Here is a 27,261-nt window from a genome sequence, read left to right as displayed (position 1 = left end):
ACGTTGCTTATATTTGTGACATTTTCTTAAGGCTTGTAGCATTAGGATAAACTGTAACAAGCCGTTCTGGTGGTAGGCCTAAATTCCGTTTTTCTGGAAAATAAATTCTTTTTCGGGTTTTTAATGTATTGAATAAATTGCACGCGAATATTTTTACCTGGTAACCGCTTTAGAACAACAACAATTTTTTTTCCAGGTAAACAAATTTATTTTATTTAGCTTATTATCGTTCAGTTAATGTTTTTCTCGTAAATTTTAATGAAATATTCATATTTAAAAGAACCCTCATGTTACCAATCAAAACATTTAGTTACTTACACAGGCGCACGATTCACAGAATGTTCAGAAATTGTGTTATTTACATTGATATGAAGTCAGAAGAATGTCGGTCGTTGCACTCCCCAAGCGGTGCATAGAAAAACCGGAAAGCACCGGATAGCACCGAAATACCGGAAAGCACTCAAATTTCTCATAAAAACATATGAAAGCTTTATTTTATCGGTTTGAAAGTGTTACCAATCGATTTATTAGATCAAAATCTTTCAGCCAAGTCATTTCTATAAATATATATTGATAATTATTACGAGTATTTAGGAAAATAGATTTATTACATGCTTTTCGGTGGTTTATAGAAATATATCAGTGATATAAAACTGGTAATTTCACTGTTTGAAACAGTGAAATTACCACTTTGATAATTTCACTGTTTAGAATTTAAGCCCCTTACGTTGTTTCAGTGAAACACCAGCGTGCACAGAACTGGGTACCAACTTAATGACGTGACGTCGTAAATGACGTCACGTTGTATTATTATTTGGCGCGCTTTTCATTCAGTATTAGGTTAAATGTCTTTTAAAACGTTTCTTTGCATATAATAAAAAGAAAATTTGTTTAGTTTAGTGTAAGATCGAAATATATTTCACCTTGTGAACACCAAAAGTTCATATTTCACTCGTGGCTGCGCCACTCGTGAAATATACCTTTTGGTGCTCACTCGGTGAAATATATTCCGATCTTACACTGAACTAAACAAATATCCTCTATATATCGATTGCTTTCCGGTCCTGCTAAGATACATGTACATTACCGAATAGCAATATTGTTTATCAAAGTTATACATGAAAACATTATTTTATTGGTTTGAAAGTGTTTTCAATCGATTTTTTAGGTCAAAATCTTTCAGACAACATGTTTTTATAATTATAATATGATTATTATTACGATTATTTAAGAAAATAGATATATCGAGTGCTTTCCGGTCCTGCTAAGGTACAATGTACTTTACCGAATAGCAATATAGTTTATCAAAGTAATACATGAAAACTTTATTTTTTTAGTTTGAAAGTGTTTTCAATCGATTTATTAGGTCAAAATCTTTCAGACAACATGTTTTTATAATTATAATATGATTATTATTACGATTATTTAGGAAAATACATATATCGAGTGCTTTCCGGTCCTGTGAAGTTACATATACTTTACCGAATAGCAATATTGTTTATCAAAGTAATACATGAAAACTTTATTTTATTGGTTTGAAAGTGTTACTAACCGATTTATTAGGTCAAAATCTTTCAGACAACATGTTTTTATAAATATATATATTGATAATTATTACGAGTATTTAAGAAAATAGATATATCGAGTGCTTTCCGGTCCTGCTAAGATACATGTACATTACCGAATAGCAATATTGTTTATCCAAGTAATTCATGAAAACTGTATTTTTTTAGTTCGAAAGTGTTCCAGTCTATTTATTAGGTGAAGATCTGTATATCATGACGTTTTTATAAATATTTAATGTTTAACTACTCGATTTTCAAAGTTGCTACAAATATTGATTGCTTTCCGGTAATGCTAAAGTACATCTACTTTACCGAATAGCACTCGAATATTTATATAATTCACACTAATCCTTCATATTAATTATGTGAAAGTGTTAGAAATTGATTTATTAAGGTGAACTGATTTTATTTAAAAATATTATGATTAGTTACACGATTTTTCAATCTTGCTCATACCATATATCATTGTATCATATTCTAAAATTTTATAGGTTGTGTGAAAGACAGAAAGATGATGTGTAAAAAGTACAAAGAAGTTCTTCAAAGCATTGATCCCTATTTTTTATAATTATATTGTTATATTATGTAACATAAAGAAAAACTTATATACATTTTCGTTCAGTTATATCTTTATTTTGACAATATTATGTGTACCGAAAAGCAATGTGGTCATCAGTGGAGGACAGTGGTTGTTGTATTGTTTATCACACGTGCTAATCCATGCTGATTAAAGACCTTGTATATTGTAGCACCTAAAGGTGATGATTTAATCAGTACCGACATGCACATCAAAGTTGCATTAATCCTACATTAGAATGTAGTGATGATATAATTCAGTGTTCAAATTGTAAGAACTGGTTGCATTGTATTTGTACAAATTTAAGTGACATTAAGTCATGGTTGGATAGAAATTTAGTATATCTATGTAAGTGTTGTGCATTCCGTGCAATATAAATCTGGATTTCTTTCGTAATATATGTTGGGCCCTTAAAAGGGCCGTTTTATCAACAAAACGTTTTATGTTTTTAAGCTACACAAAACTCTGCGTAGTTTGCACTGATATTTGTGCATGCCGTGTCAATATCTCACATACAAACACGTGCTTAGTTCCTCGTCTAAATATCAATGCATAGATATATTATAGATGACCGCATTAGTAAGTTCGAGTGTGCCTTAAGATGTCATTTATGCTTATCAGGCTATAGTCTAGCCCATACTCGAACTTATATACTACAACACAATATATTATGCATTGATATTTATCTATGACCGATGACATTGACATGACATCTGGAATTGCAAATTTTTAATACATACGTTGCAAACATTTTTCTTCTTCAAATTGCCTGAAAATTTAGGATGAAAAAATATAGTGAACATAAATATTACAAATAAGTATCAATATCAATGTACATTACATTAAATTTTAAGTTTAAATGACATCTCAATATCATAATATCTCAATCAGTTAAATACATCCAGCTATTGTGTAAATAAATTAACACCTGTATAAATGTGATAATTTAATCAGCGTGTGTCCGTTTAATTTAATCAGCGTGTGTCCGTGGAATAAACAAGGCGTGAAGTGTGCCTTGATTGATGTCAATATCATATTTATTTTTCAATTATGTATGTATATATGTTTGCTAAGTTCTGTTTTATATTTGTTTATTTTGTTCTTAGTAATTAGTTTCGTTTATTTTTAGTTATTGCACTGTTTATTGTCAAAAATAAAAAAAAACAACACTGAAACAATTATTGTTCTTCTCTTCATGCGATTTTGAATCCTCTTGTCCTCCACATAGCCTACAACAAATGAACATATATAAATAAATTAGACAAGGTATATAGATTTTAAATATTTACATACCATCGGTATGTCTGAGGTAAGTTTCGGTGATGTATTATTTTAAAGCAATAATAGAATGTGAAGGACCGGAAAGCACTCGATATATCTATTTCAATATCTATTTTAATCTATTTTATTCGTAATAATAATTATAAAAAAATAATGTCAGGGAGATGTTTTTCCTAATAAATCGATTGGTAACGTTTTCAATTCAATACAATGAAGGTTATACGTTTTGTATGGTAAATTCGAGTGCTATTCGGTAATGTAGATGTACTTAACAGAACCGGAAAGCATTCTCTATTTCTTTAACATTCATAAATCTTTTAAATAATCATAGAATTAAGAATAAAACATGAAATCATACTGTATCATACCTAATAAATCGATTGGTAACACTTACAATACAATAAAACAAAGATCTGATGTGATTTTTTGAGAAATTATATTGCTATTCGGTAAAGTATATGTAACTTCACTGGACCGGAAAGCACTCGATATATTTATTTTCCTAAATAATCGTAATAATAATCAATAAAAATTTATAAAAATGTCTTGTCTGACAGATTTTGATCTAATAAATCGATTGGTAATACTTTCAAACCAATAAAATAAAGTTTTCATGTATTACTTTGATTAACTATATTGCTATTCGGTAAAGTACATGTACCTTAGCAGGACCGGAAAGCACTCGATATATCTATTTTCTTAAATAATCGTAATAATAATCATATTATAATGATAAAAACATGTTGTCTGAAAGATTTTGACCTAATAAATCGATTGAAAAGACTTTCAAACCAATAAAATAATGTTTTCATGTATAACTTTGACAAAAAATATTGCTATTCGGTAATGTACATGTAGCTTAGCAGGACCGGAAAGCAATCGATATATCTATTTTCCTAAATACTCGTAATAATTATCAATATATATTTACAAATATGACTTGTCTGAAAGATTTTTATCTAATAAATCGATTGGTAACGCTTTCAAACCGATAAAATAAAGTTTTCATATGTTTTTATGAGAAATTTGAGTGCTTTCCGGTATTTCGGTGCTATCCGGTGCTTTCTGGTTTTTCTATGCACCCCTCCCCAAGACATTTCACTATTGAGACGTTTCACTCCCAAGACGTTTCACACCTAGACGTTTCACTCCCAATTTGTCAATTGTATGGACGTTTCACTCCCATTTTTTTAGATATTTTTTAGGAAAGTTAACAAATGTATTTCCATTTTTAATAGCCATATCAGGATAGATTATTTATATTGAAGTATGTTTATCTGTTGTAGATAAGCAATTAAAGTTCTGTAATATACATTTTTTTTTAATTTTTGTTGCATTGAAAAATGGTTTAATAGGTGATGATAAAAGATATGGTTGGTTACTCAAAATAAAACACACAATTGTTACAAAAGAATTCATACTAAGTAACTTATATATAAACTATAATATAAACTATACTATGCTCATCCTTGAGAATAATATTTTCATTAGTACTTTCATAAAAAATAAGTCACATGGAAATAATGTCATTAACTTGATATCAATTATTTTTATCAAAAAAATAATTGTTAAAATAATAAAAAATATCAATTATATATTAATATAAAATTAAAATATTTGTTATTTCATGTAAGTCTTAAACAATGATATGCAAAAGATTTGTATAAAATTAATTATTCTTTTGAATTTTTCTTTATCAATTTATTTAAAAGTAGCCATTAAACAAACGTAGGTAATTGTTGTGTTAACAGTCATCTCATCACCTAATTAGTTGTATAAACACTGAGACCAACAACTATTTAATTTAATTATTACTTTGGTTTGAGATGTTATTTAGCAAGGATAATAATTTTAGAAAATTTGCAGTTGCAAATACTTAATGCAAAGAAAATCACCTATGAATTCTTATCATTATCATTAACAGCTGTAAAGAACTATAAGATAATACAATTATATCCAGTCCAACATATATCCCCCCACAAAAAAAATAAATAAAATAAAAAAATAAAGAAGAAGAACATGAATCACAATGTATGTAAATTTTAATATGTTTTCATGCAACTTCTCTGATATTTAATATCATCATTCTTTAATATCATCAGTTTTATTATGATTTAAGATGTCTCACTTTATGAAGGACAATTTTTCTTTTATATTGAATTTGAGTCACAAAATAATGATTTTACGTCACAAATATTGAAAAAGTCCCAATGCTTTTATTTTAATTTTATCTAAAGGCATTTCTGATTGCAATGGCCATTAAGTTAAATTAGTTATCTATATAGGTACTGCTTGACAAAAGTTTAAACCTTCTACATATACATACATAATACAGGGTCGAAAATTTCAGAATTTTGTCTATAAAATATAATTTACTGTTTTGATTTATGTTAACAAAAATAATGCATTCTTACCTGTTCCACATAATAAAGAAACAGGGATAACAATTATGATTCACAAACTTAAGTACGATGTAAATAGTCATTAACAAAAAGTGAAATTAATTTTTATTAAATACAAGGTCTATTTATTTTAGTATATCATAAGTCTTAGAAAAATTTTGGTATAAAAAGGGAGTGAAACGTCTTGGTGTGAACCGTCTTGGTGTGGACCGTCTCAATGGTGAAACCAGGGAATTCCCCAGGCGCTTTTAGCGCATCGGCACCGATGCGCTAAAATTTCAGAACAGAAATCCCGATGCGCTTAAAATGATCATAGCGCTTTAAAAAATGACCGATATTCCTTTTTATTGTGTCTATAAGTTAACCCTAATTAGCCAAATAAACAAGCCAATATACATGTCCTGCGTAGATAATTACCCGAGGCGTATACACAACCCGATACACTGATTGCCTTTAGACTGTGTGACGTCACAGACACCTGTCATCGATGTCTGCAGACGACTGTTGGTGCACTTTCAGGTGTTGTCAATTACCGTGTAATGAGATGGGTGCAATTTAACCGCGGCATGTGTGATATTTACATGTTTCAGGTAGGTGTAATAACTTTTATTGTTTTGATAATATAATTGGCATTAATTGACATGCGATATAACAATTTGATATTTAGGGATGAATGGGTTAATTGTCTTGATATAAGTGTAATGTTCAATTTCATTTTTCACTTTCTTATGATCGTTCCGTCTAAGCAGTACTGTAGTATTAAGATTTCAAAAAATAATATGTCTAACATGAATAAGGGAAGCCTAGTTCATTATCAATTTTAAGAGTTTTTTTGTGAGCAATGTCGTTGAAACTGTCTCAGGATCATTTTGCTTGTTAATATATACATGATAATCGTATATTACTTGAATTAAACTGCATAGATATTCAGAAATAAATTTGGTTGATGGCTACTTTAACATTGAAAACATTTGCGACTGTTCATTATCAACTTGCAACTGAGTGAAAACAACAACAAAAACTTTATATCAACAATCCCACTTAGTGACAGCCAATTGGTCATTTTCTTTTTTAATTAAAAATATCATGTAATCTGTTTCTGTTCACTGAATCCCCAAAATGAAAAAAATATTAATTTTGCAGGCCCTCTTTAATCGAACCTGTTCATGGACAGCTTTGTGAAGTGTCCTACCCCTTAGCACTGGTTTGTCAGGACATACAGGAGCTGGCCAGGCACTTTGGTGTAGATATGGAGCAGTGCCGCAGCCACTGGCACCAGGTACGTGCCAGTCTAGAGGGGACTGATCAGTCAGCCGACCAGACCATGACCTGGATTACTGGCAACCTTTCTACCAGTCATTCAGCTCTTTACAGAATGGACCTTTCCGGTGTTTACAGTTTTATTTAAATTGGCTAACTTGTTATCCAATTGCTACACAGAGATAATACATAGTCACTGGTTGACCTGGTTTGCACAAAAGAACACGTGCATATGTTTGTGATACTGTTTGTGAGCAGTTGACCTAGCAATGAATGGAAAAGGTGTGGCTAAATGTTCCGCTACGAAAAACCGGAAAGGTCCATTACTGCTGTGGGTCTCCTCCTCCCAACCTCTACTGCAGGTAATTATTATTAAATTCATTCATTCTTGAACATTAATGAAATTCCAATGACAGTAACTGTTGCAGATGTGTAACACTTTGCTAGAAGTTTTTCAACATTTCAAATATAATTTTTTTTACTTAGTTAAGTTTAAACAGGCTGGAAGTTTTAAATTTTCAAAAAATCACAGCAAACAAACAATATAAATAAAAGACATGAGGTTAACATAAATGATTACTTTCATTTATTAATTTCAGATTGTGAGGAAGGATTCAGCTGCCTGAAGAGAGTTAAGACTGAAAACAGGAATTGTCTCTCTGTTAAAGTTCTAAACTATCTTCTTCCCGTCTTCCTTCAAGGACCCCCATTAGAATCTTTCAACTTTGAGAAGGCAGTCAATGCATGGAAGGACAACAAACCTAGAAGACAGGCCCACTTTTAATAATGTTAATGAAGAAAAAACAACTAAAATATACTCATATAAATGGGACACACACATACATATAAATGTTGATCACATGTTGTGAACTTGTGTTTATATATAATTGTTTATTTATTTGAATTGTTGAAAATGGAAAAAGTAAATAATAAAAATTAAGAAAATGTTTATCAAGTGAAAAGCTTTCATTATTTGTTTTAAAACAGCCCACAGCAGTATATTGACATCTAAAATGGCAAAAATTTTCGACACGTCTAAATTCAAAAAATGTAGCGCTTAAAAAAAATCCTGGGGAATTCCCTGGTGAAACGTCTGTCTACCAAGTCAGAATACCACTGTATGAACGGTTTGCTCAAAATAAAGATTTTTTCTCGAAAATTTATACACTTTATCACAAATGTATGCGTAGTCCATTTAAATCACACTAATAATAATTATAGCCAACAATATTTGATAAATAAAAGTCAAAATAATTACGTTTATACACATCTTATTCATAATATATAGGGTACTGTAAATTTCCAAAAGCACATTGCGATAAAAAAGTAAAACAGGCCCATCTGGCTTACAGGTTTTTTTATCACTTAATTGGGAAGAGGCCATAGCCTCTTGATTTTGGAAAAAAATATCGCTATGACTGCTAATTTGGGAAGTAAAAAATCAGGTTTAAGTTCTTATTTTTGGGAAAACTGCATGCGTTTAAAGAAAATTTCAATTGGGAAGAGGCCTTTTTTCAGAGTCTGTTATATAAGCAGGAATATCACTGGCTTATGGCATATAAAAAATCATATTTCCAGATAAATAATGAAGAGATTTTTTTTTAACTTTGTTTATTGATATATTTGGAACATGTATCTGTCACTTTTGTGAGAATTACTTCCCCTTAATAATTCTCACAAAAGTGACAGTAACCATTTTTTTTTCTGTTTTTGTCATATATTATGCTCATTAAACAAGCAAAGTTTAAAAGAAATATCTTTATAATTTTTCTAGAAATATGGTTTTTTATTTCATAAGCCCGATCAGGCATTTTCACCAGCCTGTTAAAGCTACTTGCACATTACTTGACAATAATTTTTACTTTTGAAATATGACTTTTTCATACGAGAGATCGGTAGTGCGAGCCAACTGAGGTTGAACTATTTTACATTGGTTGAATGATAAATATGTCAACATAAATTAATTGTTTGTAAGTACATCAGTTCGTCGAATAAGTCTTTTCTTGTAAATATTAAGAATTATTATCCCAGTTTAAAGGTACACCGTGTTAATCTATCTATATTCATGCAAATTGTAATTGGTTGAGTTTGAATGGGCAATATTCAAAATATATTTATATGGTTTATTATGGGATCAATTTTATTTTAAAGAAAAGGTTTAGATATCACTGCTCTTTTATATGACATTGAATTCCTTGATATTATAAATAAAAAAATAGATGAAGTATAAAATTATAATATTGTTTACCACTAAATTACCAGTATATAATATAGACTATGTTTAGGATAAAAAAAAACAAAGATGTAGATTTTGTTATTTATGATGAACTATTTTTAGAAACTCTTTTAATTGAAATAAGAGGTAAAACTATATCTTACAGCTCTTACAAGGTCAAGGACAGAAATACTTATGAAAAACAGTTAATTGAAGAAATTATTCTGATAGAGCAAAACCTGACAATTGAAAATAAAGACAAACTTTTACTCTTACAGAATGAATTAAATGAATTAAGAAATAGGAAATTTGAAAAAAAAAGAGGTGCTATGATAAGGTCAAGGTCACAATGGATTGAATCTGGAGAAAAGTCTACTAATTATTTTTAAACTTAGAGAAAACACATTGTTCAGATAAAGCTATTCCTTTTCTAGAACTTGATGATGGATCAGAAAGATATACTTACGCAGACATGTAGATATTATGAAAATTATACAAAAATGTTGATGTAACTGAAAAATCTAAAATTGATAAGGAATTGGAAAATTGTAATGTTACCAAGCTATCTTAAAATGAAGCATTGAATCTTCATATGATAAAGTTTTTTTTACATTTAAAAATATGAAAAATGATAAAAGCCCAGGTTGTGACAGATTTACGGCAATTTTTTTTTAAAACATGGAATAGAATAGGACATTTTATTGTGAAAGCTGTAAATTTTGAATATATTGTTAATTCTTTTTCTAGAAATCAAAATCTAGGAACAATAACATGCATACCAAAAGAAAACAAACCAAAACAGTTTTTAAAAAATTGGAAACCAATTACTTTAATAAATGTAGTTTATAAATGTAGTTTATAAATGAGCTTCAGGTTCCATAGCAAATAGACTGAAACTTTTTTAAATATTTTAGTTTCAAAAGATCAGACAGGATTTTTTGAAAATAGATATATTGGTGAGAATACCCGGTTATTGTATGATATTATGAAATATACTGAGGATAATGATATACCAGGTTTAGTAATTATGATAAACTTTGCAAACGCGTTTGATACTTTATCTTTTACATCTATAGAGAAATGTCTAGAACTTTTTTCACTTTGGTCCTATGTTTAAAAAAGGGATATCTTTATTTTTTATATACTACTGAAACTTGTGAATATTTTAAATGGATTTTTGTCATATTTTTTTTTAAATTAAACGAGGTTGTAGACAAGGCGATCCTATTTCCCCTTATATCTTCATTTTATGTGCAGATATTTTAGCAATAAAAATAAGTCAATGCAAAGATGTTAAAGGTGGTGTTTAAATATAAATGGGGAGGAATATAAAATTACATGTACACAATTTGCTGATGATGATTCACTTTTGCTAGATGGATCAGAAAAGTCTCTTAACCTTTTCCCTTATATAAGCGTGTTTTGACGGCTTTTCCCCCCCCCCCCTTTTGGACTCGGACCGGTGAATTTTCGTACTATTTGTTCTATAGTAAATCAGTCAAATTTGAGGCTTAATTCTGGATTCCACTGTTCTTGATGAATTATATACTGTCTTCAACTTTAAACATTAACACTATCTAAGTCCAATGAGGCCCAAAATATAATAGGTTAGCCATCTACTTTTTTCAGAAATCTTCATTCTGTTGTAACACTGTTTAAATTCACCTCTTTAAAAACTCCTGACAGCTGGTGGGTAGTACATCTTTAATCCTTCCACCAACAAATGAGTTCCTGGAGAATACACAAAAAATAACTTTTAAAGTCATCATATAACACACAAAAACTACACACATGCAATAAATACACTTTAATTATGACCAATCTAACTAGAGATGACTTAAACTGGGCCATTTCAAAATTTTAAAGAACTACTTTCTAGACTACAATGGGTTCGGTCTAATTCCGTACCGGGTTGAGACCTTTTTTGAGACCTAAAACAGTGAAAAAATGGCCCCAAACACTGTTTTTCGTTTGAGAAATGTTGTAAAAAAAGTGACCACTTTTTTCGGCACTGTCTCCCATCCAAATGTTACATCAGGGGGTTGCTAGAAGGGGGATGTGCCCCCTTCTGTTTGGGAGGTTTGAAGGGGGGCGGCAGTCCCTCATTGCCAAGAAAATTTTGGACATGTGACAGGCTAAAAATGGCCTCAGGACAGGTTGATCTTAGGGTTAAACCAGTAACCCACCCTGAAAAGCCTTTTACTTTATCTCAATTCATTGAGAAGTTGCAGCACTTTGAAATCAGTTTTGATGGAAAAAAACAATGCAAAATAGCGATTTTTGGCAATTTTGAGACACCCCCCTGTTGCCATGGTAACAGGAAATTTACGATTGAGCATGCTGTTACAGAGGCTATGGTCTAGTTAACATTTGTGCCAAGTTTCATCGGTATTGAAGCATTTTTCATAGTTTCATAGCAGTTTGAACTTGTTACAGGAGGCTTTTCAATGAAAACGGCCATTTTTCGCAATATGCTCATGGGGTAATAGGTTAATACTGTTTGAAAGTTATTAAATATGTTTTCAGAGATTTCGGATTAAAAGTAAATTTTTACAAAACTAAAGTTATTTGAATAGGCTCTCTTAAATACAGTACAAGATCTATTAAGACAAAATGGAAACTGACATGGGGTGATACACAGTTTAAATTGTTAGGTTTGATATTTGATGTTGATTTAGAAAAAATGATAGAGTTAAATTTTAATGAAAAACTTCAGAAAGTTAAAAATAGTATAGGTCACTGGGGAAAAAAAGAATCTTAACACCAATAGGAAAAATTACTGTTGTTAAGTTAATGCTCCTTTCTTTATTTACTCATTGTTTTACAAGTATACCAACACCTAATTCAGTATTTTTGAAAACACTTAATGACTTTTTTATAATTTTATATGGGAAGGTGAAGCAAAGATAAAACAATCAGTAGTTATCAAAACATATAAGAAAGGTGGTCTAAATATGATTGATATTGACAGTTATTTACATTTTTTAAAGATAAAATGGTTTAAAAGATATGTTTGTAATAGTAACAGTAAATGTTATAAGCTAGTGATGGCTTTATTCAATATTGATAAAGTGTTTAGCACAGGTAAATTGTTTTGTAAACTGACAATTGATAAAATTAAAAATGCTTTTTGAAAAGATATTTTAAAAGCTTATATGATTTAGTAGATTAACTTTGTATAGATAGTTTAGAACAAGTGTTACACATGCCATTGTTATACAATCATAACTTGTTAATTAGCATAAATTTTATAGGATAACAGCCATATCCAATACAAGACTCCTATTGATTTTAGGTCATAAGGTCAAAGGTCAGGGTCACAATGACCTTAACACTGAAAATTGTGGTTTCTGGAGCATAACTTAAGTTTCATTTGGCTTACATTTACTGCGTTCAAACTTTATAGGATGATTGCCTATATTGAATAAAAGATCCATATCTATATTGGGGTCACAAGGTCAAAGGTCAATAACAAATGACCTTAATATTGTTAGCAGTTTTACAATTGTCAAACTTCATAGGATGATCACTTATATTGAGTACATTAATTATATGCCCTCAAAAATTTGCTTGCATTATGCTATACCCCTGGCGTCTTTCCGTCCATCCATCATAGCATTTTACTTACAAGATAACAACTTGATGGTGGTGCTTTGGAAACATCAACTGTATATATATATATGAAGGTTCTTTAGCTATAAAGGAGGATTGTTTTTTGAAGGAGGTAATACTTTTTTTTAATGTGTTGATGTATCAATTTCTTTAATTTATGTATACATTGTATTTCCTTCATAAATGGGTACAATGAAAGATGTCTGTTTTACAGAAGTCACAATTGTTTTTGTTTATTCATTCAAGACTAACACTTTTTGGGCATATATATAAATGCTCCACCTAGCGGTATTCTTGTTTGCATATTTATGCCCCTTTTTCGACTTTGAAATTCTTGGTTAAGTCTTTGCCTGTAAGCTGGTATCTCCATAACTACTGAAAGGAATGGATTGAAACTTCACACACTTGTTCTCTGTGATTATCATAGTTCTCTGTGATTATCATATATAATTGGCACAAGTCCCATTACTCTGATTTGCTTTTGTTCATATTTATGCCCCTTTTTCGACTTAGAAATTCTTGGGTAAGTTTTTGCATGTAAGCTGGTTTCTCCATAACTATATATTGAAGGGTTTGTGCCTTTTTTTGTAACAATTTTATGCATTCATAATAATCAAGCAGTGATTTACCCAATGAAACATCTTAAGAACAAGCCTTTGTACCTCTTTGGACAATTTTATGTATTCATATAGGTAAGCATTATTATACTCAACGACAACTTTTTCGAATAGTCGAGCGTTGCTGTCCTCCAACAGCAGTTGTTGTTAAATCTAATTGGTCTGAGAATGGCACACTTACCAGGGTTTTTTCTCAGGATTTTGGGAACTTGACCCATACCCATGGAATTGGGAATTTCAACGATATTTTGTTAAAAATTGGGAAAAAATGCATGACTTAAAACTTGCAGTGATTAAATAATGCAAACAACCACTGTCTAGGATGGCATCTTCAAACATTTAAGCAATATAACAGTGAAGAAGCCCACATTTTCAAAGATTTTAGAGTTTTTATTCAATATTTTTATTTTGTAACTTTCAATTGGGAATTTTTTCCTTTCGATTGGGAAAATAATATACTATTTTCAATTGGGAATATGACCGAATATCGACTATAAAACAAGCCAAAAAAAATCCCTGCTTACCAATGTAATGTTTGAAATTAATTTTATGAACAGTCAATTTTCTTGACTGATTAATAGTTAGGGGTGATTTACCAAAGTAAATGTGTTATTGAAATACTGCTTCAATGCAGCAATTTTTGACAAGATCCATTGTTTATTTATTATCAGGCTAAATTGTTGGTGTATATCATAAATTTTCAATGTTTTATGAAGTGAGCCATTGAGTTAATACCATGAATATTTAAGGCGGACTGTTATGATACTGGATGATATAAAATAAATATCATTTTATTATTTAATATTAATAATAGATGAAACATTGAAATCTATAATGGAGACAACTTAAGAATTATCAGACAAATTCCAGGTAAATTTTTGGATTGTCACTCATAAGCAGTGATTGCTAGAGAGGGGATTGCTTTTACATTTATTATCCCCCGCCGAAAAATTTCGGCGGAGGATATAGAAATAGTCTCTGTCCTTCCGTCCTTCCGTCCGTCCGTCCTTCCGTCCGACATTTTTGTCCGGAGCATATCTCTAAAAGTATTTGAGGTATCAACTTGAAACTTCATAGGTGGATAGACCTCATTGAGGAGGAGTGCAGTGCACAAGAATGATAACTCTACCTTGCATGATTTTTGAGTTATTGCCCTTTGTTATTTTTCAAAATTGATTTTTGTCCAGAGCATAACTCCAAAAGCTTATGAGATATTAACATGAAACTTCATAGGTGCATAGATCTCACTCAGGAGGTGTGCAGTGCACAAGAATGATAACTCTACCTTTCATAATTTTTGAGTTATTGCCCTTTGTTATTTTTATACCTAATTTTTCACCTGAGTGGAGCATAACTCAAAAAGTGTTTGAGATATCAACATGAAATGTCATAGGTGGATAGATCTTATTGAGGAGGAGTGTTGTGTGCAAGAATGATAACTCTTCCCTATACAATTTTTGAGTTATTGCCCTTTGTTTTTTTTTTGTTATTTTGTCCAGAGCTTATCTCAAAAAGTATTTGAGGTATCAACTTGAAACTTCAAAGGTGGATGGATCTCATTGAGGAGGAGTGCAGTGCTTAAGAATGATAACTCTACCCTGCATTATTTTTGAGTTATTGCCCTTTGTTATTTTTCAAAATTAATTTTTGTCCAGAGCATAACTCAAAAAGCCTTTGAGATATCAAAATGAAACTTCATAGGTGCATAGATCTCACTCAGGAGGTGTGCACTGCACAAGAATGATAACTCTACCTTTTATAATTTTTGAGTTATTGCCCTTTGTTCTTTTTCATACTTAATTTTTCAATTCAATTTTTTTCTCAAAAAGTATTTGAGGTATCAACTTGAAACTTCATAGGTGGATAGATTTTACTGAGGAGGGATGCAGCACACAAGAATGATAACCTACCCTGCATTATTTTTCAGTAATTGCCCTTTGTTATTTTCAGCCATCAGTATTCACATAGGTTTCAAATCTGTAATCATTATAGCCATCAGTTTTCATTACCAAAAGACCTCTTAAAATGGAATTATTCCGCTCTACTACATATACATTCTTCCAATGAGCAAACACATTCGGCGGGGGATGGCCATGTTGACATGGCTCTTGTTTACATTAATTTAGAAAAATAGATGTTAATAGGAAAAGCTTCTAGAAAAGGTATATGTAAACAGTTTATTATAGTCTACAGGATTTTTAACAAAGGCAACAGATGTGCCAACTATAACAACTGATTTCTCCAGGGGTCAAGGGAAATATTTTAATCTTCAGGCTAAAAATACAACTAACAGCATTTTAACTAATGATATGGATCGACAATCTGTTAATAATGAAAACCTGAATCTATTCCATTTTCACAATGACTAACACTTGGTTATGTACCCTTATGAATGTACCTGTCTACTAAATATGTAAATTGGATAATCTTTAAATATTTACCTTTTTAGAGCTACATGTTATAATAATATTTATTAATGCTGAAATTTTTTACTTGACATATGTCGATATCGTATATAATTATAGAGTTTTAGCTACCATGCAACATTAGGAGTTAAGAAGATATTGTTCTAGTGTTGAATTGATCAAAGTTTGTTCATAAGCTATCACCTAATGCAAGTTTTGTACTAGTTGTAAATTAATGAAGCTGGCCATATAAAATGAATAACGATTATTTTAATGAATAACTTAATAGTATTATACCATTGACAGTATATTGTGTGGTAGTGAATTGCTAAAAATGTTTATACCTTTTATTTATTTATTTATTTATTTATTATCCCCCGCCGATGGAATCGGGAGGGGATATAGTTTTGGCGTTGTCCGTCCGTGACCTTCCGTCCGTCCGAATTTCGTTTCCGGAGTAGTTCTCTGCAACTACTGGCTGGAATTCAACAAAACTTTATGGGAATCATCAATATCAAGAGGAGATGCGCATATCGTCAGCTTGTTCCGGTCCGACACTTTAACTCAGAGTTATGGCCCTTGATTAGTTATGCAGTATGCATATAGAGTAAAAACTGTTTCCGCGCTACTTCTCTGCAACTTGCCCCTCACCGCTGTGGCTTCGAATCCCGACAGGGACTTTGGATTCTTTCATGTGAGGAGCTATCCAGCTAGCTTACGGAACGTTGGTGGTTCTACTCAGGTGCCCGTTCGTGCCTGAAATAATAATGCACGGAAGGGCACCTGAGGTCTTCCTCCACCAGTAAAGCTGGAACGTCGCGATATGACCTATACTGTGTCGATGTGACGTAAAACCCAAAAAACAAAAAAAAAACAAAAAACTTCTCTGCAACTACTGGCTGGAATTCAACGAAACTTTATTGGAACCTTCAATACCAAGGGGAGATGCGCATATTGTCGCATTGTTCCGGTCAGACACTTTAACTCAGAGTTATGGCCCTTGATTAGTTATGCAGTATGCATATAGAGTAAAAATCGTTTCCGCGCTACTTCTCTGCAACTACTGGCTGGAATTCAACGAAACTTTATGCAACTACTGGCTGGAATTCAACGAAACTTTATGGGAACCTTCAATACCAGAGTTATGGCCCTTGATTAGTTATGCAGTATGCATATAGAGCAAAAATCATTTCTGCCCTACTACTCTGCAACTACTGGCTGGAATTCAACAAAACTTTATGGGAACCTTCAATACCAAGAGAAGATGCGCATATCATTACCTTGTTTGGGTCAGACACTTTAACTCAGAGTTATGGCTCTTGATTAGTTATGCAGTATGCATATAGAGCAAAAAACGTTTCCGTGCTACTTCTCTGCAACTACTGGCTGGAATTCAACAAAACTTTATGGGAACCTTCAATACCAAGAGAAGATGTGCATATCATTGCCTTGTTGGTGTCAGACATTTTAACTCAGTGTTATGGCCCTTGATTAGTTATGCAGTATGCATATAGAAAAATATTTGTTTCTGCGCTACTTCAGTGCAACTACTGGCTGGAATTCAATGAAACTTTATTGGAACCTTCAATACCAAGAGGAGATGCGCATATTGTCGCCTTGTTTGGGTCAGACATTTTAACTTTGAGTTATGGCCCTTGATAACTTATGCAGTATACAACCAGAGCAATACTCGTTTCCGTGCTATTTCTCTGTAACTACTGGCTGGAATTCAATGAAACTTTATGGGATACGAAGAGGAGATGTGCATATAGTCGCCTTGTTCCGGTCAGACACATATAACTCAGATTTATGGCCCTTGATTAGTTATGCAGTATGCATACATCTCATTGTCATTTCCAGATATTACTATTTAACACAGAGTTATGGCTCTGTTATTGCCCTGAATATTTATCAAGTTCAAAGAATATTACTGTTTATGCCATGATAAATATATAAATAAAGCCTAATGTCTTCAGTTGTTGTGTTAGTAATAACCAGTACTCGGCGGGGGATATAAATTCAACAAATTTGCTTGTTTGTTTATTTATTTATTTATTTATTTATTCATTCGCTCATGCATTCATTTATTCATTCATTCATTTATGCAGTATTTACACATTTACCAAGCTATTATTAAATGAGCTATTATAATTGCTTTGTTGTTGTTGTGCAATGACTTTTTTGTAGCCTGTTACTGGGCTATTATAATTGCCGAGTTGTTGTATTTATTGTTGTTGTGCAAAAACTTTGCATTGTTCTGAAAGTTATATTCTTAGAATTTTTGTCATAATTGCCTGTTTATGAATTTGTATAAGACAAAAACAGATACTATTTATTTTACTACATTATTTCCCATGACTGAGTCAGTCCTCAGTTCTGAAATGGATATAGACCAGGTTGCAATTACATGTAATGCACTTAATTAAGCATACATAGTTGAATGTGTCATAACAATGTGATATTTAATGATATGTTGATACATGATGGTGTTAATGCAACAAAAAGCTGTTGTTATTGTTTATACTGACCTTCCTATATCTGTGATAAATGTCATTAATTGTCGGTGATTATTACAGCTGACTGTAATAAACACAATGAATAATTAATACCAGAATATTACAGGTACACAGTAGACTGTTTCATTGATTCAATGGAAATCTATACTGAAACTTGTAAATAGCGAATGGCATGGACCACGGTGTTGTGTTGTTTTTAACTAGAACTGTTTGAAAAATTCAATACATTATACATGGATTTTTTTTATATTTGTAGTGTTATTTGCTGATAGGATGTCATAAGTCTCTAAAAACATGTGGTCTAAGGATATTGATGAATTAGGGATGATTAACCAATCAGAAAAGGGGTCAACATGTGCTCGTGTATTCAAGATTATTCTTATAACATTCATGTGTGGGCTTATGGTAAGTTATAAACAAATAAGTACATTTTACTATTGTATATCACCATATTTAATTGTTTGTAAATGTATTTATATAATTATAATAAAATGAAATAACTTGTATGTTTCAAAGAATAGGGTTAATAGCTGTGATTTCCTTTTAAGTACAGAGTTGTACATAAATTTCTATTTGAATATAATTATGATATATGACGTTATAGAGTATATGAGAATATCAGCATGTGATAATTTCTATATAATGTACATTTTATACACATGTACTGTTTTAATATCTTAATTTTGCAAGCTACAGACAACAGCTTGCATCAGCTATTAGTTATTCTCAGATATGATATAACCATTATATACAGTTTTAGTGCACTGCTTGCAATTGAAATGATTTTGCATGCTTTTTAACCAGGTTTTCTTAAAGATACAATACTGGTAAAAGATTTCTAAATGTTGGCAGACGGGCTGAATTATACATGGATTTGACAACACTTATATGCATAAAGGTCAAGCCTTGAGCATAAAGGTCAAGCCTTGAGCATAAAGGTCAAGCCTTGAGCATAAAGGTCAAACTTTGCGTCAAGAATTGAGCATATAAGTCAAGCCTATAATACTTTTAAGGTCAATGTTTTGAATTTTGCTCAAATTGATTATAATTGACTAAGTGTGACCTTGACCTGTAAATGACTGAATATTCTTCAGCACAATGTGTTTCATTTAATATGTTTGCCCTTTGAAATATTCTAAGGAAAAATCAAGTGTAGCCCCTGCTTAATGCAGTGGCTCATGTTATGGAAGTTTAAAGCCCCCTGTTTACATGAAAGAAAGAGAGAAATAAACTTATTTAAAAATATTTTTTATCAACCTTTAATGTTTATTTAGATAGTAAATACTACCAAAATCCTCTTGACTTTCAACATGTATGATAATCTAGTGTTGACAAGAAACAAAAAATAACATTTATCTTAAGTCTGGAAGTACATGTAGATATTATAGGTAACAACGAAGACAAAATTTAAAAAAAAGAACATTTATCAAATAAATCAAAGTTCAAAATGGAGATTATTGTGGGAATGCAGATGCTAGACTTAATGCATCAAATCACAGTGAAAAAGACCATTTATTTGAAGTACATTTTGTAAATCCCTGATGAAAAAATTAGTTACAGTAGAAAAAAAAGAGGGGTTTGAGGGTGCACTAGGGGAGATATTACTAAAATGTTTATGCTAGAGTGATGAAATTTATCACATAATAATAAAATGTTTGTGATGATATAAAACATATATTTTAAGTTTAAAATAAAATACTTCAAGGAAGGAATAACGGAGAAAACAATGACAGCATTGCCAGGTGGTTAATGTGTTGTACTTAGTAACTAAATTAAAACTTCCTTTGTCTTCTTAGTATTTTATCAGGACATATTACAAAATCCATGCATTAATATTAACCCATTAGCCGGACTTTCAGATGACTATTTTTAATTTTATTTTACTAAAAATTAAATAGGTTCAGAAATATGCATAAGCCACTTTTTAAAACAAGTGTGATATTTATACTACCGGTAAATATAATTATGATTATTATTTTTTTTATTACAGGTATATCAAAGATTTATAAATGTTGTATTTCTGTTATACAGGTGGGTGGGGTAGCTGTTCTTGGCATTGGAATTTGGGCTCATGAGTCAGAGTATGGCAGTAAGGCAGTTGGGGGTCTCATTGGAGTGGCACTCTACAGCATTGACTCTACATTGTTTATTGCATGCGGATCAGTAACAATTTGCATCATGGGTGTTGGATTGATCGGTTATCTTCTACCTCAGAAATGTCTCCTTGGTCTGGTATGTGTCAGTTAACATAAGTATTATTTTTAATTTAAAAATGATAATAAATATTGTAAGTACATGTAATAAAAATGATAATATTGTAAGTACATGTAATTATAGTCTACTCTAAAGCAGCTGAAATCCTTCTATTATATAAATCAGATAACAAAAAGTACAAGAAATGTTAGCCCTATGTTAGTCCTAAATAAGAACTGTGTTACTATAAAAAAACTCGTATCTCTATTGTGCATTTGATACAATCCTGTCCTTATCACAAATTATGTGAAAGTTAAGATACAACAATGAAAAATGAAAAAATGGGGGCCGAAAATGTGTCGCTCAAATGAGCAACGTATGGCCATCTTGGTCCTCTTGTTTTCATTCTATATCTTTACGTTTCAGCATCTGTGTGTTATGACTTTCCTTGCTTTCACACTGTTTGCTGCTGGAATTCTGGGATATGTTTTCGTAGGGGAGGTAAGTCAGTAAGATAAATAAATAAAGGGAGGTAATAATAAAAATGGAATTATTTAATGCTTCATCATATAAAAAAAAAATCATAAAATGTTGAGAAGATGTAGATGCATAAAGTTTTTTTGATTGATTTGACAATATTTGACATAAAATCACCTGTAGTTATGTTGTTAATTTTTTTGTCCATGGTCAAGAACAAATTTTTCATTGTTTTATTTTTTATTTAATTAAAAAAAGTAATAAGCAAAATAGATTACCCCAAAAATGTGTTTATGATTTGGATATTGCTATTATGCTTAGCTTGAAGACACTGTGAGGGGATCATTAAAGAAAAGTGTGACAGAGAAGTATGGGACACCAGGCAAAGAATCAATTACAAGAGCCTGGGATGATATCCAACAGGCAGTAAGTCCTTACTTACATGGTTTATATATATGTTATCTAATGTCAGAATGATTTATATAAGCTTTAGAATATATAGAATTAAATATAGAATTCCTTATTTGAAAAAAGGAATATACTGGTAGGTGCATATTTATGTTAAATTTGTTATTGTAGACCATTTTTACACTGTTAATTATACCCCGAAACGAAGTGGGGGTGGGGGGGTATATAGAAGTCACTTGGTGGTTGGTCGGTCGGTCGGTCCAGCAATCCGTTGCATTTTCCTTGTCCGGAGCATAACTTGAAGACTAATAGTTGGAATTCAATACAACTTCATACAATGATCAAGCACATTGAGAGGAAGTGCAGTGCACAGGAACCATAACTATCTCCACTAATTACAGAGTTATTGCCCTTTGTTACTTTTCCTTGTCCGGAGTATAACTTGAAAAGTACTGGTTGGAATTCAATATCACTTCATACAATGATCAAGAACAATTAGGGGAAGTGCAGTGCACAAGAACCATAACTCTATCTAAAGTAATTAGAGAGTTATTGCCCTTTGTTACTTTTCCATTTCTTTCTTTTGTCCCGGCCATAACTTGAAGACTTTAGGTTGGAATTCAATATAACTTCATACAATGGTCAAGCATATTGAAAGGAAGTGCAGTGCACAAGAACCATAACTCTATCTAAAGTAATTATAGAGTTATTGCCCTTTGTTACTTTTCCATTGCTTTTTTTGTCCGGAGCCATAACTTGAAGACTAATGATTGGAATTCAATACAACTTCATACAATGATCAAGCACATTGAGAGGAAGTGCAGTGCACAAGAACCATGACTCTATCTAAAGTAATAACAGAGTTATTGCCCTTTGTTACTTTTACATTGCTTTCTTTTGTCCGGACCATAACTTGAAGACTTTAGGTTGGAATTCAATATAACTTCATACAATGGACAAGCACATTGAGAGAAAGTGCAATGCACAAGAACCATAACTCCATCTTGATTAATTACAGAGTTATTGCCCTTTGTTACTTTTCCTTGTCTAGAGCATAACTTGAAAACTACTAGTCAGAATTCAATACAACTTTATACAATGGTCAAGCATAATAAGAGGAAGTGCAGTGCACAAGAACCATAACTCTGTCCAGAGTAATTATAGAGTTATTGCCCTTTGCTACTTTTTTTTGCTTTTTTCTTGTCCAGAGCATAACTTGAAAACTACCAGCTGGAATTCAATACAATTTCATACAATGGTCAAGTATATCGAGAAAAAGTGCAGTGCACAGAAACCATAACTCTTTCTTGACTCATTTAAGAGTTTTTGCCCTTTGTTACTTTTTATTGTCCAGTGCATAACTTGAAAATTAATGTTTGGAATTCAATGAAACTTCATACAATGATCAAGGGCAGTGAGATGAAGTGCAGTGCACAAGAACCAGATCTCTATTTGGACAAATTACAGTTATTGCCCTTTGTTACTTCTTTTGTCCAGTGCATAACTTGAAAACTAGTTGTTGGAATTCAATACAACTTCATACAATGGTCAAGCGCAATGAGAGGAAGTGCAGTGTACAATAACCATAACTCAATCTTCAGTATTTGTTGAGTTATTGCCCGTTGTCCCTTTTCCTTGTCCGGTGCATAAGCTCATGTTTAGAATTCAATGTTACTTCATACAATGGTCAAGGGCAATGAGAGGAAGTGCAGTGCTCAAGAAGCGTAACTCGTTCTGGACTTTTTACAGAGTAATTCAATAAAACTTCATCAATGGTCAACCATATTGAAAGGAAATGCAACATACAATAACGACAACTATCCTTAATTGCCCACAACCATAACTCAACTATTTTGCAAGGTATTCTTTTACTAGTAACTTCTTCATTTCCGAGGCAGTTATGTTTACCAAAGTGTTTAATTTGCCATTTTGTTATAGATATTAGACTATTTTGGTAACATAGTGGCCTGTACGTCATATGTCAATTTGATTCCTGGTTGCATCATTTTTAGGTTCCAGGAAACCTGTACCAGTTATAAAATCAATCCTTAGCATGACACTTGTCATTAAAAGAGAGAGCTTTCCTATTTTCATATAAAACTTCCTGCCTGTGCTGTGGGTTTCATCAGGAATAAGATGCGCAAAATGATTCAGAACCTGTGTCATAAACAACCTAGTATTCTAAAGCGTTAGTTAAAGCATATAATTTTCAGGATGTTGGTTGTTGAAAGTTATATTGATTTTTTTTATGAAGTATTTTATTTATAACTTTCAGTTTGATTGTTGTGGAGGTTATGGTGGAGAGAACACAACTACATCCTGGTACTTGTATCAGTCAGAGAGTTTCTGGTTCAAGGATAACTATAACAACAGTTTGTATCTCACCATTATATAAGCCGCGTCACGACAAAACCAACATAGTGTGTTTGAGACCAGCATGGATCCAGACCAGCCTGTGATCTGCGCAGTCTGATTAGGATCCATGCTGTTCACGTACAAACCCTATTACAAAAAGAGAAACCAAATAGCGAACAGCATGGATCCTTATTAGACTGCACAAATGTGCAGGGTGTCTGGATCTATGCTGGTCGCAAACGTTGGTTTTTGTTGGTTTTGTCATGGTGCAGCTCAAATTTATTTTAAATCTTTTCATTGAAAATAGCTTTTTCATCTCACAAAGCATGAGCACTAACTGGGCTATTGGGATTATCTTGTGTATGACCCGAGTCATTGTGTAAAAGTGCATATTGTCAATTATTACACAGTTAACACTGTTGAGAAGTGACAAGCAAGGCCCCTTGTTAGTAATATTTAGAATATTTGTCTTATTAAAATGTCTAACTATAATATTATTATATTGTGTAATACCTATTCAGCTAGCTTACAGAATGTCATTAGTTCTACTCAGTTGCCTGTTCCTGCCTAAAAATGCACCAAGGGAACCAGAGGTATTCCTCAACCAGTAAAGCTAGAAAGTTGCCATATGACCTTAACAGTGTTGGTGCATTGTAAAACCCAACAAGCAAAAATATAAAAATTTGTGTAATATAGATGCTAGTGTACCAGAGAGTTGTTGTAAGAGGACAGGAGATGTGGAGATGTGTATGGGTCTTAAACCTGATGCAGCAAACAACTTCCCTCCATACAGAAAACCACCGATTACAGCTTTATCTTCAAACTATACAATATATCTAGAGGTAAGTTTTATTATTGTCACAATAACATGCTATGACTTTATGTGCTTATTTCACACCCAAAAAAATCTTTACACAAAATGAAATCAATAGCAAATAACTGTTTAAACACAGTAATATAATTTGTCAGTAGTCCTTATAAAGCATAAATGGGTGTATGTGCATTCTAGTGTTAATGAGGGTCCATCTGCCATTTCAGGCATTGAGAGTATGGACCAGAGCATAAATGGGACGTGCTATATCTTTATTTGAAGAAGAGTGAAAAATAAGTCACAGCAGCTGTCTATAAAGTAATATAGATATATAATATAAAACAGTATAACAAATAATATTATGCGTATTATAAATCTTGATATAATTTTAGGGTTGTTATGATAAACTGGAGAAATATTTGGAACAGAATGGAATACTGATAGGGACCACTGCTGTTGTCATGGGAGTTTTCATGGTATGAACTTTGTAGTTAAAGTATTTTATAATATAATGGTATCATAGATATTTCAGGGTTTTCTTTGTTATTTAGATGATTTGTTCTTTAAGGTAATTTTAAAGGAACTCTATTGAGGTCCAAAAACTTAAGCACATTAAATTTGAAATTCTTACATACACAAACTTTGGCACTTAAAACAGGAAGATATGCAAAATATAATTAAGTAATATTGTCAGAAATAAATTAAAAATCATATTTTTTGTGCTTTCTTTACCTGATTGAGTGAAAAGCATTGCAATTCCAACGCTTTTCAATTTTTGGTCATTTTTCACAATTAGAATAATTACTCTAGAAAAAACGTTGTGAGCGAATGATCTGAAATTTTGCATACAAGTTATTGATCTAGACCTACATCATTTTTAATATTTCAGTGTTAATGTAAACTGCTGTATTTTAAGAGATGTTTGCCCTGAAACATATACCCCTTGTTAATGATCAACACTTTCACTTCTAGGCAAGAGTACAGAAATGTGTCACAGGTTTTGACAAAATTATGACACCTTTTTAGCTCTTCTTAACCACCTAACATTTTAACTTTGATGTATTGCTTAAAAATTCTGGAATACTTGTTTCTGACCATTGCCTATGTTGTTATAAAGTGTGTTACATTCAACTTTGCCACATTTTTTATATAATTAAATATTTTATATTTCAGATTATTGAGATAGCCATGACAATTTTTGTGTACCGCTCACTTCATTAAAACCATTACCATGGAAACCAGGGTCTACCTGACTACTCACAAAACAGCTCAAACAGAACAAATTTTATGGATGTGTTTCATGTATTCTGAAAAAAATATTTTTTTTTTGTTTTGTAATATTTGTTTATTATATTTCTTTTTTCAAGATGGATTTAAAGGGGTAGGAATTAACCCCCTTCCTTTTGTTAAAGATGTAGATAAAATAATTTAGAAACCAGAATGAAACTGAAAAAAAATCAACTCTACTGGCTTAAAAATGAATTCTATGGGTAAAAATGCATGTTTATAAGGTAATCAGACTTGCAATTGAGGTGAACAAGAATTGTTTCTGCTGGATTTTGGTGTTTCCTTTGATTAGTTTATTTTAAGAACATTTTTATTATTACATTGCAAAATTCTAGTTAAGTTTTGAAGGTCTACTCATTTTGTAATAATGTGTTTCTTTTGTATGTTCAGGATATACATTTTTCAATGAGAGGTTTAAAAACATTATTAAATGAAGTTTAGTTTACATCAAGGTCATTACAGAATGGTAATACACCTTGTTAATACCTAAATAAAAAAGAAGATAATGATGTTGTAAGATTGATGGTTTTAACTATTTTACACATATGCAAATATTGGTTTTGTTGCCACAAATATAGGTACTGAGAGTGTATAGCAATAATACGGTTTACCCCCTGTTGAGATGGGAATTTTCATATTTACCTAACATATCAAGGGCAGTAACCATGTTGTGATTTTATAGCAATATTACAGTTTACCCTTTGTTGAGATGGAAATTTTCATATATACCTAACATATCAAGAACAAAAACGTGATTTTATATCAATATATGGTTTACCTTTGTTGGGAGATAGAAATTTTCATATTTACCTAACAGATCAAGGGGTTGTGATTTTGTAACAATATTCGGTTTAACCTTTGTTGAGATAGAAATTTTCATATTAGGGGTTGTGATTTTATAGCAATATACGGTTTACCCTTTGTTGAGATAGAAATTTTCATATTTACCTAACATATCAAGGGGTTGTGATTTTATAACAATATAATGTTTACCCTTTGTTGAGATAGAAATTTATATTTACCTAACGTGATTTTATAACAGTAAACGGTTTACCCTTTGTTGAGATAGTAATTTTCATATTTACCTAACATATCAAGGGGTTGTGATTTTATAACAATATACGGTTTATATTTTCATATTAACCAAACATATCAAGGGAAGTTAGCATGTTGTGATTTTTTGTGTGTGTATTTGTTTGTTTTAAGGGTTTTTTTTAAAAAAACATGTATAGGGAGACCGGTTATTGTAAATTAACTGTTTTTCTTTATGTTAATTTTTT

The 27,261-nt window shown here is 31.5% G+C and overlaps 1 protein-coding gene across 1 annotated transcript; it reads left to right on the top strand.

Annotated features, from left to right (window-relative positions):
• The first annotated feature begins 164 nt into the window (after nucleotides 1–164).
• LOC132723110 (CD151 antigen-like) lies at nucleotides 165–26,942 on the top strand. Its single transcript, XM_060707777.1, has 9 exons — nucleotides 165–196; nucleotides 18,707–18,855; nucleotides 20,482–20,682; nucleotides 21,070–21,144; nucleotides 21,442–21,546; nucleotides 23,804–23,900; nucleotides 24,580–24,725; nucleotides 25,087–25,170; nucleotides 25,868–26,942. Exons 2-9 carry the CDS (start codon nucleotides 18,745–18,747, stop codon nucleotides 25,913–25,915), a joined length of 867 nt encoding a protein of 288 aa, XP_060563760.1. The 5' UTR covers nucleotides 165–196; nucleotides 18,707–18,744; the 3' UTR covers nucleotides 25,916–26,942.
• The last annotated feature ends 319 nt before the right edge of the window (nucleotides 26,943–27,261 follow it).

Source organism: Ruditapes philippinarum, unplaced genomic scaffold, assembly GCF_026571515.1.
Source record: "Ruditapes philippinarum isolate M1 unplaced genomic scaffold, ASM2657151v2 ctg1748_1_1_1_1, whole genome shotgun sequence".
NCBI classification, from domain to species: Eukaryota; Metazoa; Mollusca; class Bivalvia; order Venerida; family Veneridae; genus Ruditapes; species Ruditapes philippinarum.
The sequence above is the reverse complement of the archived record's forward strand: the minus strand, read 5'-3'. Positions and strand labels throughout refer to the sequence as shown.

Bases quoted from the DNA above. Each gene is read 5' to 3' on its own strand.
- LOC132723110 (XM_060707777.1), top strand. From the start codon at position 18,745: ATGTGGTCTAAGGATATTGATGAATTAGGGATGATTAACCAATCAGAA. The intron at 18,856-20,481 runs GTAAGTTATAAA...TCTGTTATACAG, and splicing joins CATTCATGTGTGGGCTTATG to GTGGGTGGGGTAGCTGTTCT. The intron at 23,901-24,579 runs GTTTGTATCTCA...TGTGTAATATAG, and splicing joins CAAGGATAACTATAACAACA to ATGCTAGTGTACCAGAGAGT.